The following is a 17753-nucleotide window of genomic DNA, read 5'->3' on the forward strand; positions in this document are numbered from 1 at the left end:
CACTGTAAATTTACGTTTAACATTTTAAGAAACTGCCGAACTGTTTTCCAAAGTGGCTGTACCATTTTGCATTCCCACCACCAGGGTATGAGGGTTCCTGTTTCTCCATATATCTCCAAAATTTGTTATTACTTGTATTTTAAAATATGGTCATTATGTGAAAAATAATCCAAAAAAGATTTTTAAATGGTCATTTAGGAAGCTAGGGATTTTGAGAAGTAAAAGACCCTCTCTCAAAAACTGACTGCGGTCCTCCAGCGGGCAGAGGGCGCTCCAAGCCAAGACCTCTTCCCCTAGCCGTTGCAGCGCCATCTTAGCGAGATCCCCGTTGCTAGGAGACGGAGATGCGTCTTTTGGTTTGGGAGCCTTGCTTCACCGCTATCCCAGGCTATCTCTTGCCTGAGGTCTGAGATCTAAGGTCCAACTACCCTCCAGGGGCAGTTCCAGAAGTCACCGTTCTGGGGACATTTTCCTCCTACCCCCTCTAGCGCTGGCCTTGGCAGGCGGAGGATCCTCGCCCAGATCCAGCTATGTCTAAGAAAGGGAAAAAGGCCAAGATGCCCCTGTCCGATGAGGAGCAGCTGCTTCTGTTTCAGCAGAAGTTGCTGGCAGAGGAGGAGATGGCCAAGAAGAAAGAGAGGCTCCTGAACCAGTTCTTGAAGGTGATGGATTTTTGCATTAACTCTCTGCCCAACCCCACACACCCCCTGCACTGGTCCTGTTGCCTTGACCCTGTCATTGTGGTAGCCTCATTTTCATGCTAGCCTCCGCTCCTCTGGAAATCTTAAGACCCAGATATACTTAGATTTCAGGCCATATTGTCTGGGGGAAGGGGTAGCTCTCTGTGAAGCATGGAGGGAGGAAGGTGAGGTAGAGCTTGACAATCACTCCTGAGCCCCAGAACTGGGACAGTAGGTGCTATCAGCTGTCTGAGCTGTCTGAAATTGTGATACTCTCCCTCGAGATGGGTCATTACAAACAATATCCTGCTCTGATGCTTCCACCCAGAAGGAAATTCACCCTAGCCCTCCCTAAAATGCCATTGGGCTGCTCCTGTCTTACTTCAGACCCTCCCAAAACAAGAACAGGAACTCCTGAATGTTAGCCATCAGGAGCTTTGGTCCCTCAGAAAAGAAAAAGGGTGACCTTGTTTGTTGTGCTGTATCAGGGCTTTTAACCCTGACCTCTGGGAGGGGGTGGTTATTTGTTCCTTCACACAGGACAAGCTGGCCAAGGAGGAGCACAACAGTGCTCTGAACCTTAATAAGATTAACACACAGTGGAGGACGGTCCTTCGGGAAGTCAAGACCAGAGAGCTTCATAAGGACATTGAGATCCTCAGCCAAACATTTGAACGAGTGGTGGACTGCAAGGACAGTGTCATCAAGGCAAGCTCTCTTCCCAAAGAAACACTTGAATACGACTGTCTTGATCTCTTCATAGAATGGGCCTAGTGAAGTAATTAATCTTAAAGCCCTCCCAAGACACATGAAATGAAAACTAGAATACTGAGCTGTCATCCTTCTCCCTCTGTTAGAGGAGCCATTCTCCTTGGTCATCTACTGCCCCAAACCAGTACTATATTAGAGTTGGAAGGCACAGTAGACATCACCCAATGACTTGAACTTAGTCCTATACCTTCATTTCAATGTGAGAAGACTCAGTTCCAGAGGCAGGAACCAGTTTGCTCAAGGTCACACAGCTAGTCAGTGAGAGAGCTGTGACTACACACGGATTTCTTGATTTCCACTCCAGTGCTTTATTCAACCAAATTCTGTTTGGCCTCTTTGATTCAACTTCAGTGGCCCTGGATGCGGTTGAGAAGATCTCCATCGGTAAGAGCAGTTCTGGATCTCTAAGCAATTCAATCAGCCAATCTTATGTTTTGGGGAGGTTCTTGAGTTGAGTACATACCATCTTTTCTTCTAAGGGATTTTTTCTCTTGAGTTCCAAATCCCTTATTCAGGATCCCTTGATGTCTGTTCCTGACTGTGTCACTGTCCTCAAAACTGAACTCATGAGCTCCTCCTTCTCTAGCCAGCCCCATTTCCCGTCCTCCACCATCTGATCTTCCTCATACTCTCTATTTGGGTGGCTGGTACCATTCACCAAATCACCCAACCCAGGAATCTGGGAATCATCCCAGCTTTTGCTTCCATTCCTAACTTCTGTTACTAAGCCTTGTATAAATCTTCTGCTTAAATATTTTTCAAAGTCACACCCTGCTCTTCTTCCCCACTGTCCTGCTGTAGTTGAGACGAGCATTATCTATTGCAATAGTCTCTTTTTTTAATTTTTAAATTTAATTTTATTTATTTATTTTGGGCTGTGTTGGGTCTTCATTGCTGTGCGCGGGCTTTCTCTAGTTGTAACAAGCGGGGGCTACTCTTCGTTGCGGAGAACGGACTCTGGGCGCGAGGACTTCGGTAGTTGTAGCACGAGGGCTTTGGTAGTTGTAGCACACGGGCTCAGCGGTTGTGGCTCACAGGCTCTAGAGCGCAGGCTCAGTAGTTGTGGCTCACAGGCTTAGTTGCTCCGCGGCATGTGGGATCTTCCCAGACCAGGGCTCAAACCCGTGTCCCCTGCACTGGCAGGCGTACTCCTAACCACTGCGCCACCAGGGAAGTCCTCACCAGGATTATCTTTCTAAAGCAAATATTTGATCCTGTTACTCCACTGCGTAAATCTCCTTAGTGGCTCCCCTCTTCTACAGAAAAAAATCGAAACTCCTTGGAAGGAACATCAAAGCCCTTCATGATCTGGCCTCTACCTGTACCTTTCACATAGCCAGCCTTCTTTACTGTGCCTTTGCACATGCCATTCCCTATCTCCCCAGTTTTCCTGGCAAACTCTCACTCCTCCTTCAAGAGTGATACAAATGACATCTCTTCTATGAAGCCCTCCTCAGGGCTCTTAGTCAGATGTAGGCACTAAGTCCTTTATATCCCATTTTCACTGGGAAATCATCAACCTCATAGCATTTTCCATGCTGTAATTTCTTTTCAGAATTTACAAAATCGGAATTTAATCTGAACTTTATACCTGGATTTTCTTTTTGTTTTTTGTTTTTTCAGAATTTATTGTAATTTTCTACTTATATAACTTTTCCTACTGCAAGACTTCAAGCTCCTTTGGGGGCAGTGAGAATGTCTTTTCATCTCTGAATCCTCGGCATCCAGCACGGTGCTGGTACATAGCAGGTTTAGTAAACATTTCTTGAGTGAGTGAATAGTCTTCCATTATTAGCACCTATTTCAGATCTTTTTCATACTAAACATATAAGGTAACAGCTAGCAAGGTGGTAGTTTACAGTGAGTGGATCATGTGGGCATTTGGTAAATGTTTTTTCGCTTTATTCACTTTAATTTGTTTTACTTTTTTGAATAGGTAGTTCACTCACAATATTCAAAATTCAAATTCTATATAAAAAAGTTATATAGAGAAAAGTTCCCTCCCACTGGTGCCTTTCAGCCACCCAATGCCCCTCCCAATAATTTTAGTTTCATGAGAAAACCTTTTTTTTTTACACAAATGGTAGTATTACATAGTGTTCTGCCCCTTGCCTTTTTCACTTAATAATATATCCTGGGGATTATTCAACATTAGCCCATAAAGAGCTTCTCATTTTTTTTTAACAACTGCATAGTATACTGTATTGTAGTTTAACATGTTACTTTGTCCTCGGTATTTCCTGTGTCTTGGTAATTTGATCTAGAAGCTTGCAGGTGTTGTGTTCTTCTATTAGGAGGCACATTTGTGATGTTAGCAGCTGTTGATTATCCATTAATTCATTGGGGGTTGCAAAATGCTGATTTTCTAATAGTATTCTTTTTTCATTTATTAGTTTGAATACTTCTATAAAGAGATACTATCATTTACCATTCAGTTACCCAGAGGTATAGTTTATATAAGAAATGCTCTTTCTCTTCCCTTTATAAACCAATTAAAAAAAAAAAAAAGAATCGGTTGTCTGGCATCCTCTAATGGTAACTGATTTTTTTTTAAAGTATCCTGATAAACTCATAATCAAACATATTTGACATGTTTTGATCCATTGCAGTTCTTATCCATATTGATGCTCACACAGTCCCTTTTTTTTCTAGTGGACGTGTTCTCGTTATTTATTGCTACATCACAAACCACCCTAAATTAGCGACTTACGACAACGGTTTATTTCACTCTCTCTCGTGGTTCTGCAGGTTGACTTAGCTTACCAGGGAGGTTCTTGCCTGACATCTCTCGTACGGTTTTCAGTCAGATGTCATTTGGGGCTGCAGTCATCTGAAGGCTTGACTGAGCTGGATGTGTAAGATGACTGGCAGTTGATTCTGACTATCCGCTGGGAGCTCAGCTGGGCTGTTGACTGGAATGAATGCTTCCACATGGCCCCTTCACCAGCACTGGCTTCTCACATTCAAAAGTGGCAGAGCCAGAGCTCCCAGAGCCAAAGAAGTGGCTTTAGGGACTAGGGAAAATAGGAACTAGCTAGCCGAATACATTTTTTATATTCTCACATAGATGCCATTCAGCCAAAATGGTAACTCTGTGTTTCCTACCCAGTCGTTAGCGAAGGACCTGTCAGAAGCTGAGGAGCAGTACGCCCACGCGCTGCGCAGCCACTTGCACAACATCGACCGGCTCTTGGCCCTGCAGAGATGCCGGCTCAGCCTCCTAGAGGAAAGTTACAATGTAGAGCTGGAGGCCCTAACCAAGGAGTTTGAGACAGAAAGGTATGGGGACCTAAGAGGAGATATGGGGGGGTTGAGCCCAGGGGACTATCCAGAGCCTATGTCAAGATGCTGCCTGTAATCAGCCACCCACTTTCAACTATCAAAATCCTACCCATCTACCTATCTGGGGGACAGGGATGGGAAGGAGACTTTTCACTGCAACTTTGTGTACTTTTTGATTTTTGTATCATATGAATGTATTACCTATTCAAAAATCAAAATAATCTTATTCATTCTTTCTGGCCCTGAAAAGAATAGAACCCGCCTTCCCTCTGTTCTTCTTCAGTACCTAAGAGTTTGTACCATTCATATAGTTTTATTACATACTGCTTTGCATTGTCATTATTGATCCCTATGCTTTATGCCTCAGAGCAGGGACAGTATCTTATCTCCTACAGGAAGACAATTATTGACCAACATGAAAAAGAGATTCACTACCTACAAGATGTCTTCATGGCCATGGAGCAGAACTGCATAGATTCTGAGTACGAAAGCAAGCTGGAGTTCCAGAGCATGTGGGACGATCTCAAAAACAAGGTACAGAGGGAGAGCAGATGGGCAGGAACTGGGAGAAAGTGAGAGAAAATCGCTCAAGGCTAGTAGAGCTAGAAGAGATCCCTTTAACCAACATAGCCAATAAAATGCCTGCTGCCGCTGTAGGTACCCCTACTGCTTTTTGTAATTTTGTGAAAATTGGTGGGGAGGGAGAACCATTCTGAAATGTCAAGGAAGTGCATTTTAGAGCTAACGCACACCAAGGAGATCGTCTGGCTTCACCCCTGTGATTTGTAGATGAAGAAATTAAGGCCCAAAGAAGTGAAATGACCTGCCAAAGTCATGCTGCTGGTCTGTGGTAGAGCCAAGGGGAGAGTTCAGTTCTCCTGTCCCTTGGCCCCAAGAGTTTCCACCACGCTGGAGGCTGCAGACTTAGCCAGCCTGCAGACCTGGGTTTGGGGGGTGGGGCGCTTTGCTTCTTTTTTTTGGCTGCGTTGGGTCTTCGTTGCTGTGCGCAGGCTTTCTCTAGTTGCCGCGAGCGGGGGCTACTCTTCGTTATGGTGCGCGGGCTTCTCATTGCTGTGGCTTCTCTTGCTGCAGAGCACGGGCTCTAGGCGCGCGGGCTTCAGTAGTTGTGGCTCGCGGGCTCTAGAGCGCAGGCTCAGTAGTTGTGGCGCACGGGCTTAGTTGCTCCGCGGCATGTGGGATCCTCCCATACCAGGGCTCAAACCCGTGTCCCCTGCGCTGGCAGGTGGAGTCTTAACCACTGCGCCACCAGGGAAGCCCCCGCTTTGTTTTTATTTTGCCTCATAATGTTTCATTAAAATTTTTTATAAGCTTTCTACATTTAAAAATTGGAAGATTTCACATAAAAATCCAAATTTTCAGCTTCCCTTGAAAAATGTAAAGATCTGGTAACACTGGGCCACATTCCAAATGGAGACATTCATGTGAAGCTGAGCAGCTGTGCTCCCACCCCACCCCCCACCCCCCCCCCACACACACCAATGGAGCATTTCCTCTCTGGTTCGCCACAGGCCCCATCTAGCCCACAGCGCTTATTTATATCATCTGCCTGGTTTGTAGGCATTTTCACTGGCAACCTCTGCACCATGCTGTGCTACAAACAGTTCAAGAGGGGGAGGTTGCTGGTGGAAGTGAAAGGGTGTAATAGGGTAATTCCAAGTACTGGCTATTTTGGGGCCACTTCCCAGAATTTAGAAGAGAAGCACTTTCTAAGACTGCAACTGGAGCATAAAGTAGAAGATCTGTGGAGAAGGTTCCAGGATGCACTCAAGAATTACACTGATGCCACAGAGGATCGAAAGATCGCCTTTGAGACTCTAAAGGTAAAGGACGAGAAGAGCTCCAAAGAGATTGAAGCACAGATGAAAAAAATACAGAGACTACAGGTTAGTGCAGCCAACCTGAAAGACTCACTGCTTTACCTGTTCCACTATCCCCTGTTCTTCTTTCCTCAGTTTCTACTGGGCCTCATCACTGGTTGGGGAAAGATGGTATGCTCTGCTATCAGTCCCCAGACAGTCCTTTTACCTGCTCACTGAAGACTCTCACCTAGTCAAGTGTTTCCTCTAAACTACCCTGTTCCTCTAGGATTCCATAATTATTTTAAAAGGCAAGATCATGGTGCACGGCCGCGAGAGTGAAGAACAGAACCAGAACATTCGTGATGACAAAGAGTTGGTCCTTGTACAACTGCGAAAACTTAAGGCCCAAAGGACTCAGGCCCGGGGAATATCACAGGAGAACTTAGTCAAACTCACCCTGGAAAGTAATGCCACCCTCAAGGCCCTGAGGAAGATTGTCGACAAGGTAACAAAGGGGAGAGGGCAGCCAGAACAAAACCAAGGAACCTGGCTCCCTGCCAAGCGAAAGGGGCTGGGGAGACATAGAGGGCTTCCCCCTGCTTCCTGCCTGAGTGCACACTTGGAATGCCTACTGTATTCCATGTACTCCATGTATACAATTCCATGTATTGTATTCCCTCTCCTCTCACATTTTAAGTGAAATTAGTTAATAATGAATGAATTTTAGAAGAATATAAAATACTTGGAATAGTGCTTGGCACATAGCTCTCTCTGTTGGATGTATTTATTACTTTTGTCTCCCATTTGGATAAGTAGCTCCCCTGGATTGAAGCAGGGGAACCAAATCCACTATTTGCCCTCCCCACCCCCTTTCCTAATAAAAGGTCTCTCCTTGCTTCCAATAGGGTGAAAAGATCCTTAAACTTGCTGAAATATGTAGGAAATTTGAAACAGAGGAAGAAAAAGTGCTGCCTTTTTATTCGTCGGTATTGACTCCCGAGGAGCAGGAGGAGATAGAGAAAATTGACCCAGAGGAGTTTAATGAGGAGCTTGGAAAGGTAAGGCTCCTAGGGCCCGGAGGCTATCGCCCAAGGCTGGGGCTGCACTTGCTAACGGGTCCTACCACACACCTTCTCCCTTTAATTCAATTCCCAGGTGATAATGGACTACATAGGGATGGAGAATTTCTGGAAAAGGTACAACAAAGTGAAACTGGAGCGACTGAGCCTTCAACACAGACGTGCCCAGTTGTTAGAAATCAATGAGAAGCTGCGGGAGATGCTCAAGCAGTACTTGGATGGCATCTCAGTGAGTGATGAAGTGCTGAGCCAGCTCAACCCACTCTTTATCGTCAATCATCGCAGCAACTTACCCCAGCCCCCATCCACGCCTACAGCCCAGCCAGGTGACAAAAAACCTCCAACCACTTACAACATCATTGAAGCAGCCCATGTGATCTCCCACATCCTGTGATACAAGGAGAAAATCTCTTTTCAACCCCCAGAGAATGTTTTGAGAGACCTGAGGACTTTGCTATTAAAAATCTCCATGGAGTTTATGAGCTCCTTATATCTTTGCCATGTTGGATAGAACAGTCTACTTGGAGGACACTAGGAATACAGCGGCCCTGGGGGGTAAAGAGAATAGCTAGGCAACTACCCAGAGGCTTACTTCTCAATGATGGATTGCTCCTCAGAGTCAGGACACCATGGGAGCCAAAACACATACGTTCGGGACCCAGAGATCCTATGGTCCTTGGGGTAAGTTAGGACAGGAAGAGGAGGGCCAGGAGAAGAGATCCAAAGCCTCCAACCACCCCCATGCCAGGCAAGACCCAACTAAGAATGCCCTTTTCTCCCCAGCCCTTTACCTTATTCCCACTTACAAAGGTAGCAGCAGAAAGTATCGGGTGAAAAATGCAAAGATTTTTAAAAATTATTGTTTATTTCTTTTTGCTCTTGTTTCGTTTCTCTTCCTTGAGCTTCTTTTTGGAGACTTTAGGTCTGCTGGCCTTTTTGTATAGGTGATACCCAATGAGGCCCAGGAGGGTTGGCACCATGGCCATGCCTACCAGAGGCAAAATGCCCTTCACCAGCTTTTGCCAGTAGTTGGCTCGGATCAGTGCAATGAGCTCCACGTCAAAATGCAGCTCTGCATCCGCTGGAGGCAGAGAGGAGGTGAAGGTTAGAATCCCTGTGCCTGTGACCCAGGACTCAAATCTGAATGAAAGCGGGGAGGGCAGACCACAACCACAGCACCAACTGTAAAGCTGGCAAGATTTAAATGTGGGACTGAGTTCTCTTACAAAGGCAGAAGCAGAGGAGGGTTATGAGCTATCTAGTGATAGTCACATTTACCTCAAATATACAAGCGTGGCTTGTATTCACTGACAGGTCTTTGCCAGGACAGGGAAACTTTCTGTGAAAGACTTTACTTGTAAAGTCCATTTGTAAGTTAGAGACCTCTGTACTAACTGTATTCCATTTCTAAACAGCCACATGGAGAGAATCTTTGCAGGGCTGAAATTAATTGGATTTAAACTAGACTTTTTAAAATTTCACCAACCAATAAGCACACTCAATGTGATTGTTAAAAAAAAAATAGGTGTTTCAACATAAGGGCTAGAGAGGAAGAAGGATGTGGTTTAAGAAGTAAGGAGTGGGGCTTCACTGGTGGTGCAGTGGTTGAGAATCCGCCTGCCAATGCAGGGGACACGGGTTCAAGCCCTGATCTGGGAAGATCCCACATGCCGCGGAGCGGAGCAACTGGGCCCGTGAGCCACAACTACTGAGCCTGCGCGTCTGGAGCCTATGCTCCGCAACAAGAGAGGCCACGATAGTGAGAGGCCCGCGCACCGCGATGAAGAGTGGCCCCCGCTCGCCGCAACTAGAGAAAGCCCTCGCACAGAAACGAAGACCCAACACAGCCAAAAATAAATAAATTAATTAATTAATTTAAAAAAAAAAAAAAAAGAAGTAAGGAGTGGAGGAATGGACAGGAATGAGTTGGGGGAGAAATGCAAACAAGCAGCACTGGAAATGAGGAGGTAACAGAATTTTGGGTAAAAGAATTTCTCTTTAGTCCCCTGACCCTCTCTAGGGGTCTCTGTCTAAGCTGGAACTCGGATAAGAACTTTTATCCCGGTACTCTGAAGTACAAGTCATTTTCGCTAATAGAACATTTCTTATAACCAAAAGCAAGAGATATGCATCTTGGGAAATCTGTCCAGTCTCAGGCCTTCAAAAATAGGTATCAGCAGTGACCTGTGAGGGCTTTTAAAGTTAGGGGGTAGGCTTGGCCTTTTTTTTTTTTAAACTTATTTATTTTTAATTTTTATTTATTTAATTTACCTTGGTTACATCAGGTCTTAGTTGCAGCATGCATGTGGGATCTAGTTCCCTGACCAGGGATCAAACCCAAGTCCCCTGCATTGGAGGGAGGATTCTTAACCACTGCACCACCAGGGAAGTCCCAGGTTTGGATTTTAAAAGTTGTTTTTTGTTTTATTTTGTTTTGAATTACTTGACTGTGATCATTTTTACTATCTCTTTCCTGGTGGAGGCTGAAAGGAACGGTGGAGATGTGGTGAGAAGCCATGCCAACTGCACAAACAACAGTTTGGAGTTGTAGGAAAAGGGCAGGAAAGAAGTCCAGAGTTCTCGGAGAGGTGGCACAGGCAGCAGACTCATGTGGCTCATGCAGGTGTCTCCTCCCTAAAAAGTTGCTGTCTGCCAGAGGACAAGCCAGTGGCTTTAACAGGTTATATGTTCCTAGTCCCTGCTGGTGATCTGAGGAGGAAAAAGGTGGCCCTGCAGAAGGAAGCCTCAGCCACTCCTGTACCTCTCAGCAAACTGGGTTTAGACCTTCTCAAGCTCCAGACAAAGTGCATAGCTCCTTGTGTGTAGCTCTTAAAGACTGGGTTTTTTTGTTTGTTTTGTTTGTTTTTGCTGCACAGTGCAGCATGTGGGATCTTAGTTCCCAAATCATGGATCCAACCTGCGCCCCCTGCATTGGAAGCATAGAGTCTTAACCACTGGATTGCCAGGGAAGTCCCCGGGACTGGGTATTTTGATAGCCACAGAGAGAGGCCTAGTCAGATTACCTGGGATAGATGGCGGAAATCCCCGTTTTCCATAGGCCAAGTGAGAAGGAATGATTACCCTTCGCTTCTCTCTGAGGGAAGGAATGTGAGTCATAGCCAGAGGTGGGAACAAGTAGGCCAGCCACCTCAGTCCATCTGAAGCCCCACCAACAAAACCCTCTGGATATTCACACTCAAAACATGAACTTTCCCACCTGAGCACCAAACAGGTTGACCAGCCAAGGCGTCCATCCCCCCACATGTCTCAACTCCACCAACAAAATCCACAGCCAGAAAGCCTGAGGCTTCATCCAAAGCCTCAGTACCCAGTGACCTTGACCTGCCCAGTATGAAGCCCAGGCCCATTCTCCTGCCTCCTCTAGGAGCAGGGATAGCACAGCCATGCAGAGGGGGTACCCAAGCCCACCTGCCCAGATACTCACCCCACACACATGTCTAGAAGGCTCTGCTCCAGACCTTGAGGAAGAAGACACAACTGAATAGGAAACTACCTACATTCCCCAAATCCCAGGAGAGGAGGATCAAAGGCTCCCCTTGGACCCTCAGTTGAGCTCCCCACTGCTGGAATCTCTGGCTTCCAATGTGGTATGGGGCAAGAGGAGTACTAGAAGCGGGGTTTGAACCTCAGGAGGTGGCTGGTAGAGCCCTGGGGTCTTATTCCAGGGGGCATTTCCACTGTAGCTTAGGAGTTGAAGAAGCTAAGCAAGGGCTTAGGTTGGGAAGAAGTGGAATGGGAGGTACGGCTCACATACCTGGTATCACCTGCTTTTGGCCAAGTTCTATAACCAGAGGATCTCTGGTCAGAGAAGTGTCAAAGATGCGTCCATCTACCAGGCTGCCCTGTGGGGGAAAGAGGTTCTAGAGCACACACCTAGTACCTCTCCCTCCCAGCAGGGCGCGCACACACCTGGGCCTCGGTCGGCAACCCCCTTACGACTGCTGCCTAGCATTCCCCTCGGGGCAGAAAGGGCTGGCTGGCGCTTCTCGGAGATCCCTCCACCCTTCACTTCTCAGGGCCCGGGAGGAACTGGCGGAAAAGCAGGCAGGTAGAAAGAGTAGGGAAGAGGAGCGCCCCTCCCCCGGCCACGTGCTGCAGGACCCCCAGAGCCGGAGTGACTCGCGAACCGCTTGCCACGTGTCCAAGCTAAAGCTGACGTGTTGCTGCAGGGCGCCGCCCCCCCAGGCCCCGCCCCGGCCCCCCAGGCCCCTCACCGAGTAGTGTATGTGAAGCGTGTCTCCAAAGGCAGAAGGCTCAGCACACGGTTCCGGGGGCTCCACCTAGGATCGCACTACAGGAGTCACGGAGGCTCCACCAAAGATCCCGTTCTTGCCCCTAGACTCAGCACCCCCAGTTCAGTCCCCGCACTGCCTCTCCTCCCCGCTCCCAGGTTCCTTGAGACCCCGGCATTCCCCTCACGAGGCCCGACCTCCACAGAGCCCGCCCGGGACTATCTCCTCCTCACCAGGGTCTCTACTTGGAGGGTCCGGACGGGACTTTCGGTTTCGAAGCCAGCCTCAGCCCGGCACACCGCCCCACAGAGCAGCACCAGCAGCAGCAGCAGCAGCAGACGGAGCGGGAGAAGCGGGGGGCGCAGGGTCATGACTGGATGGGGGCAGGGCACGGGACACCCAGGACAGGCTGGTGGGTGGCAGCGCCCAGGCCAGACTGGACGGGACGGGGCGGGTCGCGACGCGCGCCAGCTCCTCCTCCTGCAGCCCTTCCTCCACCTTGTCCCCACCTCCTGGAGGGAGGAGGCCGCGGGAGCTCTCCCTGCCCTCCGAGATTCTGACCTGTCCGTTAGCCGTTCGGTCCCATAGCGAGGGGCTGGGTAACGTAATAGCACCCATTTACGGTTAACTATTGTGTTCCAGACACTTGTCTGTAATCCTCAAAACCACCTTGAAAGGCAGGCATACTTGTTTCCATTTTACAGATGAGGAACTGGGTGTTCAGGTTAAGTAAGTTGCTCAAGGTCATCTAGCTAGGTGGCGACAGAGACAGGATTCAAACCCAGGACTACCTGAGTCCAGCCAGTTTGCGCTCTGGTCTTTCCTCTTAAAGATATATGTGTCCTCACACCTATCCTGGCAGTGTCTGGCTGGCCCACCGCAACCCAGCAGCTGCCAAAGGTCGTATCCCTCTCCCATATCCAGCCCTTCAGCTTGGTTTTCTGGAGGTCATATACCCAAAAGGAGGAAGGGTGTTGTCCCATCACCCTGTCCTTAAGGTAACTGAAAAGAGCACAGGCTATTTCACTGTAAGGATGGGGTGAATCCCTGATCTTTTCCTCTGACATTACCATTTCCTTTCTCCTTTCATCAACAAACTTGTCAAAAGGTCAGCTACATACACCCCTTTTATGTTTGTGCAAGGACTTCAGTTTTTTTGTTTTTAGAAATTCTTTTTATTTATTTATTTATTTATTTTGGCTGTGTTGGGTCTTCGTTGCTGCGCGTGGACTTTCTCTAGTTGCGGCCACCAGGGGCTGCTCTTCGTTGCGGTGGCTTCTCTTGTGGGCTTCAGTTGTTGTGGCACACGGGCTCAGTAGCTGTGGCCTGCAGGCTCTAGAGCGCAGGCTCAGTAGTTGTGGCGCATGGGCTTAGTTGCTCTGCAGCATGCGGGATCTTCCCGGACCAGGGATAGAACCCGTGTCCCTTGCATTGACAGGTGGATTCTTAACCACTGTGCCACCAGGGAAGTCCCAGGACTTCAGTTTTTAAAAGACTTTTTAAGTTATTTCAGGTGACCCTACCAATCCCCTGCTGCATGATTTAAGCCCTCACTGCCCACTCAGGCCTTGGGTATCTGGATTCTGCTCCCTTAAAAGTCATCAGTGAGCTCACAGTCACCATACTTTGGATCACTTCTTAGGCCTTGTCCTCTCAAGCATCTCTCTGGTCCATGATGCCGTTGAGCTCTGACTGCCCTCCCAAGCTCTAGACACAACTGTGTACTGGGGATCTCCACCTGGATGTTTGACCAGCACCTCAAATCAACAAACACAATACCGTACTCATTCCTCTTTCTCCTTCCATCCCACCTGCAACAATCTAGACTTCACTCCCAACCTCCTGTTTCTGTTCCTGGTTCTGCTATCAGCACTCTCTTTGATTCTCCTCTCACCCCCACATCCAGCCAGTCTGCTTTGGATTTTCCCTCCTCTCCAGCTCTTTCTTTCCATTCCCACAGCTACCACCCTAATTAAACCTTCATTATTTCTCTCTTTTGGGTTTTTTTTTTTAAAAAGCCCCCTCAGCAGGAGGAAATTTCTGGGGGTGATGTAATGCTCTATATCTTGATAGGGATGTGGGTTACATGGGTGTACGCCTGTCAGAACTTATCAAACTGTATAAGATCTGTGCATTGCATTTTATGCAAATTATACCTCAAATTTTTTAAAAAGGAAAAAAAATCAAACACAAACAGAACTATATTTCCACGTCTCCCTTAAAGTTGGATAAGGCCACGTGACTAAGTTCTGGCCTATAAGACATAAACCAAAGTGTTTGAAATATTGTCCTGGACTTCCAGGGAGGCTGCTTAAAGGGAGTTAATTTAACTAAGCAGTGTGTCACAGTGCTCCACCTCCTCTCCCCCCCGTCTCCTTCCCTTCCTTCTTTCTGCTGCCTGGAATATAGATGAGATGAATTACACTCTAGCAGCCATATTAGACCATGAGGCGACCATGAGGATGTAAGTAGGATAGTGAACAAAAAGAAGTCATCAGAGACTGATAACTGTAGAGCCACCATACCAGTCCTGATTGCCTACCACCAGACACCTTTTAACTGAGGTAGAAATGAACTTCTAGGGACTTCCCTGCAGTCTAGTGGTTAAGACTCCATGCTTCCACTGCAGGGGGCATGGGTTCGACCCCTGGCTGGGGAACTAAGATCCCACAGGCCACGCAGTGTGGCCAAAAAATTAAAAAGAAATGAACTTCTATCTTGTTAAAACAAAAAACAACAAAAGAGTAATAAGTCCCTCAGCCTCAGCCTCTCCCTACTCTAGCCCATTCTGTTCACTGTTGCTATCTGTTCAGCTTCAGTCATGTTACCTACCTACCCACTAAAAAGCCTGCATGGCTCCACATTGCCCAGTGAATTAAATTCAGACTACCTGATATGCCAATTGAAAGCTTTCATCATCTGGTCTTAACCTGCCTTTCCAAACCTGGCTTTGATTCCGTTAAAATGAAAGCCTTTTAAAGACAGGAACCTCGTATTTCTCATTTCTATATTCTCATTGCCTAGTATGATGTCTGACACATTTGATGCTTGATAAATGTTTATAAATTGAATCAAATCCCCTTCATGCTCATGGCATCAGATGAACCTGCGTTGTGTGTTTTCATTTCTGTGTGCAGTTCACGCTCTTCCTTCACCTGTCAAGCTCCTTCCAGGCCAAGCTTGAAGATCACCTCCTCTGTTAAGTCCTGATCCCCTAAGCTAGAAGTCACTTCTCTTATTTCTGAACTTCAGGCACACTTGGGGACTTTAATGTATTTTCCCTCGTGCTGTGGTTATTTGTGTATTCCTGCTCCTCCCTCCCCCTCTCCCCTAAAGAGCGAGCTCCCTGATGGCAAGGACAAGGTTGTGATCGTATCTGGAGTCCCTTAGGTGCCAGCTGCACAATACCCTCCATATAACAGATTCCAGACAAATACGTTTTATTTTGTGTAAATATTATATACTATGCAGTACTGAGAAACCATTAAAAAGGAAAACCTAACTATACTAATATAGAAAACCTCTAAGACAAACATATATACCTTTAAGTTAAAAAAAAAAAGGTAGAATAATAGATGTGATGAGCCCCTTTATATTTTAACCCCTCCCCAAATGTGTCTAGATACATATATTTAGAAAAGGAACTAGAGGATGCACACCAAATAGCTGAGGGTGGTAACCTTTGGGGACAGAGTGAGCAGAGGGGAACAAGTCCTACATGCTGCTCTGAACACTTCTGTATTGTTTGGAGCTTTTGCAATAAAAATTATTTTGGTTACAAAGATAAATTCTGAAATTAAAATATTGCATGAATGAACATGATACACAGCAATCCAAGGCAATGTGTGGGAGGTGTTGAGGGAGTTGTGCTAGCGGAGCTAAAGGAGCCAGGCCAGGAGAAAAACGTCCTTGTGATTAGAGAGGCCATGGCAGCTTTGCATACCTTAAAGGAAAGTACTGTTTCTAAACAAGGGAGAAAGGGTATAAAGGCAGACGGCCAGATATTTGGGGAAAATGAACCAACCAGTTTGGCTAAAGTAAGGGACTTAGCCAGAAGACCAGACAGAGGTAACTGGAGAGAGAAGGAAGAGCTGGTTGTGGAGAGCCTTGAATGGCAGTGGGAACCCACTGAAAGTTTCTGAGCAAAGGGGTGACCCCACATACTGCACTGAGGCATCGGCTGACTGGAATGGTGCCACTGAGGTGGACGGCTACTGTCTTGTCCAGCTCTGAGGCTTTGTTTGGTAAGTAATCTGAATGGGAAGGGGTGAGAGAGGATGGTAGCAGAAAAGGGCAAAACTAAGACAACGTCACCCACAGAGGGCAGCACAAGCCCTCCTGGACCCGGAAGGGACCATGGAGGAAGGAGCTTTCTCCTTGGATCAAGTTAGGAGGAACCTGAAGGACAGAGAAATGTGAGATGGTCCTGTGAAAGGTAGGGGAGCTGGCCCAACCCTGACTCAAGGCACAAGTTAATCAGAGGGTCACTCCTGGAGAGGTTTCCACCTTCAAAGGTGTCTGTCAGCAAGTAGGAGAGACTACCACAGACCCCTGGCTTCCAAGACTCATGAGGCACCCATCATGTCCAGCTTGGTCAAGGGCAATGACGTTTATTCATTCATCAAGGTTGAGTGACTATCATGTGCCAGATAGTAAGCAAGGCACTGCTTTTTAAATGGATTTAATATGTTTGACAGATTGTTAATAAAAAGCTTGTGAGTCAGCATATACAAATCTGGGTTCAAAATCGAATGGCATATTTTCAGGAGCATGCATATACCCTGGCTGACTAGATGTTTTCTTTTTAGGTATGGTTATGCACTCATAACCAGGAATGAAGCATTACCTCCCTCCCCCACTCTGCCCTTTGGCTGTTCTAGCCAGGGATGTATCATCCCATCAGTGCAAGATCTGGCATAGGCAAAAACAGATTCTCCATCTCCTATTTATTACCTAAAGGCAGTATTCCTATATTCAGAACTCAGAAAAAAGCTAGCATCCAAATCCCTGTGATTCATTGCCCCAAGCTAAGCCCTCCAACCCTTAAAAGGCCTTGTACTCGAGTCTGTCTTAGGACAGCTCTCAACAAAGTGTGGGAGGGAGTGCCAGGTGGCCACGTTCATTCTCAAACCTCCTGCCTGGCCCGGACTCACTGTCCAGACCTCCTCAGAGACAGCTCTCAATGCACCTGGTTTGGAGGAAGGGTCGGGGCAGGAAGGGTGCGTGGGCAGAACTGGTCAGCTCTGGGCACAGAGAGCCAGAGTTCTGGCTTGAGAGGCACCCTCTCTACTCCACCACATTCAGCTCAGAAGCCAGCTTTGCTCCTAAGCTAGAGCCCAGATACTCTCTTATGCAGCTCATGGCCATAGTGACACAAACGAGGAGACACTTACCTTCAAGGCTTGATGGGTGAACAGTCCTGGCCCAGGTTCCTCACTTCCAGACCTCCAACCACTGCCTTCAGCAGCATTGCGCCCTTTACCACACTCAAGGCTCAGATTTCCTCAGGCCTAACCCTTTCTTCCCTTTGCTCAGGAACTCAGGGTCATCCTTACCCATCCCAGTAATCAGGGCCAGGAAACCTAATTTGAATGAAAAACCTGCAGAGGAAAAAAGGCACCTGGATCCTATGACTCCCCAGTGACCAGCCTGATAATCTAACCTCCAGTTACCAGGCTAGAAAGTAGAAAACTGGACTTTGACCCTTCTACCTCCACACCCTTCTGAACTGGGAAAGAGACTATTCTCAGTAGTATAACTGCCTGCACAAAGACACCACTCCCTGCTGCAAGCAGCAAGGGGGTATCCCCCCTACACACTTACTCCCCGACTCTCACTACCCCACGTGGTACTCTACGCTTATCCCAA

General features: G+C 47.2%; 2 protein-coding genes across 2 annotated transcripts; one reads left to right on the top strand and one right to left on the bottom strand.

Moving 5' to 3' along the window:
• Positions 1-331: 331 nt before the first annotated feature.
• Positions 332-8142, top strand: CCDC65 (coiled-coil domain containing 65). The gene is made up of 8 exons (XM_068560721.1): positions 332-662; positions 1221-1388; positions 4561-4730; positions 5129-5267; positions 6440-6637; positions 6840-7058; positions 7459-7611; positions 7709-8142. Exons 1-8 carry the CDS (start codon positions 531-533, stop codon positions 8024-8026), a joined length of 1497 nt encoding a protein of 498 aa, XP_068416822.1. The 5' UTR covers positions 332-530; the 3' UTR covers positions 8027-8142.
• Positions 8143-8474: 332 nt separating this feature from the next.
• Positions 8475-12356, bottom strand: FKBP11 (FKBP prolyl isomerase 11). The gene is made up of 6 exons (XM_068560485.1): positions 12119-12356; positions 11868-11933; positions 11408-11495; positions 11078-11111; positions 10656-10726; positions 8475-8713 (listed from the first exon to the last, which is right to left on the bottom strand). The coding sequence occupies exons 1-6, from the start codon at positions 12254-12256 to the stop codon at positions 8496-8498; spliced, it is 615 nt and encodes a 204-aa protein (XP_068416586.1). The 5' UTR covers positions 12257-12356; the 3' UTR covers positions 8475-8495.
• Positions 12357-17753: the final 5397 nt, after the last annotated feature.

This window comes from Eschrichtius robustus, chromosome 13, assembly GCF_028021215.1.
Source record: "Eschrichtius robustus isolate mEscRob2 chromosome 13, mEscRob2.pri, whole genome shotgun sequence".
Lineage (NCBI taxonomy): Eukaryota > Metazoa > Chordata > Mammalia > Artiodactyla > Eschrichtiidae > Eschrichtius > Eschrichtius robustus.

Excerpts from the sequence above, each read along its gene's own strand:
- CCDC65 (XM_068560721.1), top strand. The coding sequence starts at position 531 with ATGTCTAAGAAAGGGAAAAAGGCCAAGATGCCCCTGTCCGATGAGGAG. Across the intron at positions 1,389-4,560 it reads GCAAGGACAGTGTCATCAAG|TCGTTAGCGAAGGACCTGTC; the intron begins GCAAGCTCTCTT and ends TTTCCTACCCAG. Across the intron at positions 4,731-5,128 it reads AAGGAGTTTGAGACAGAAAG|GAAGACAATTATTGACCAAC; the intron begins GTATGGGGACCT and ends TATCTCCTACAG.
- FKBP11 (XM_068560485.1), bottom strand. The coding sequence starts at position 12,256 with ATGACCCTGCGCCCCCCGCTTCTCCCGCTCCGTCTGCTGCTGCTGCTG. Across the intron at positions 11,112-11,407 it reads CCAAAAGCAGGTGATACCAG|GTCTGGAGCAGAGCCTTCTA; the intron begins GTATGTGAGCCG and ends TTCTTCCTCAAG. Across the intron at positions 8,714-10,655 it reads ATTTCCGCCATCTATCCCAG|CGGATGCAGAGCTGCATTTT; the intron begins GTAATCTGACTA and ends CTCTGCCTCCAG.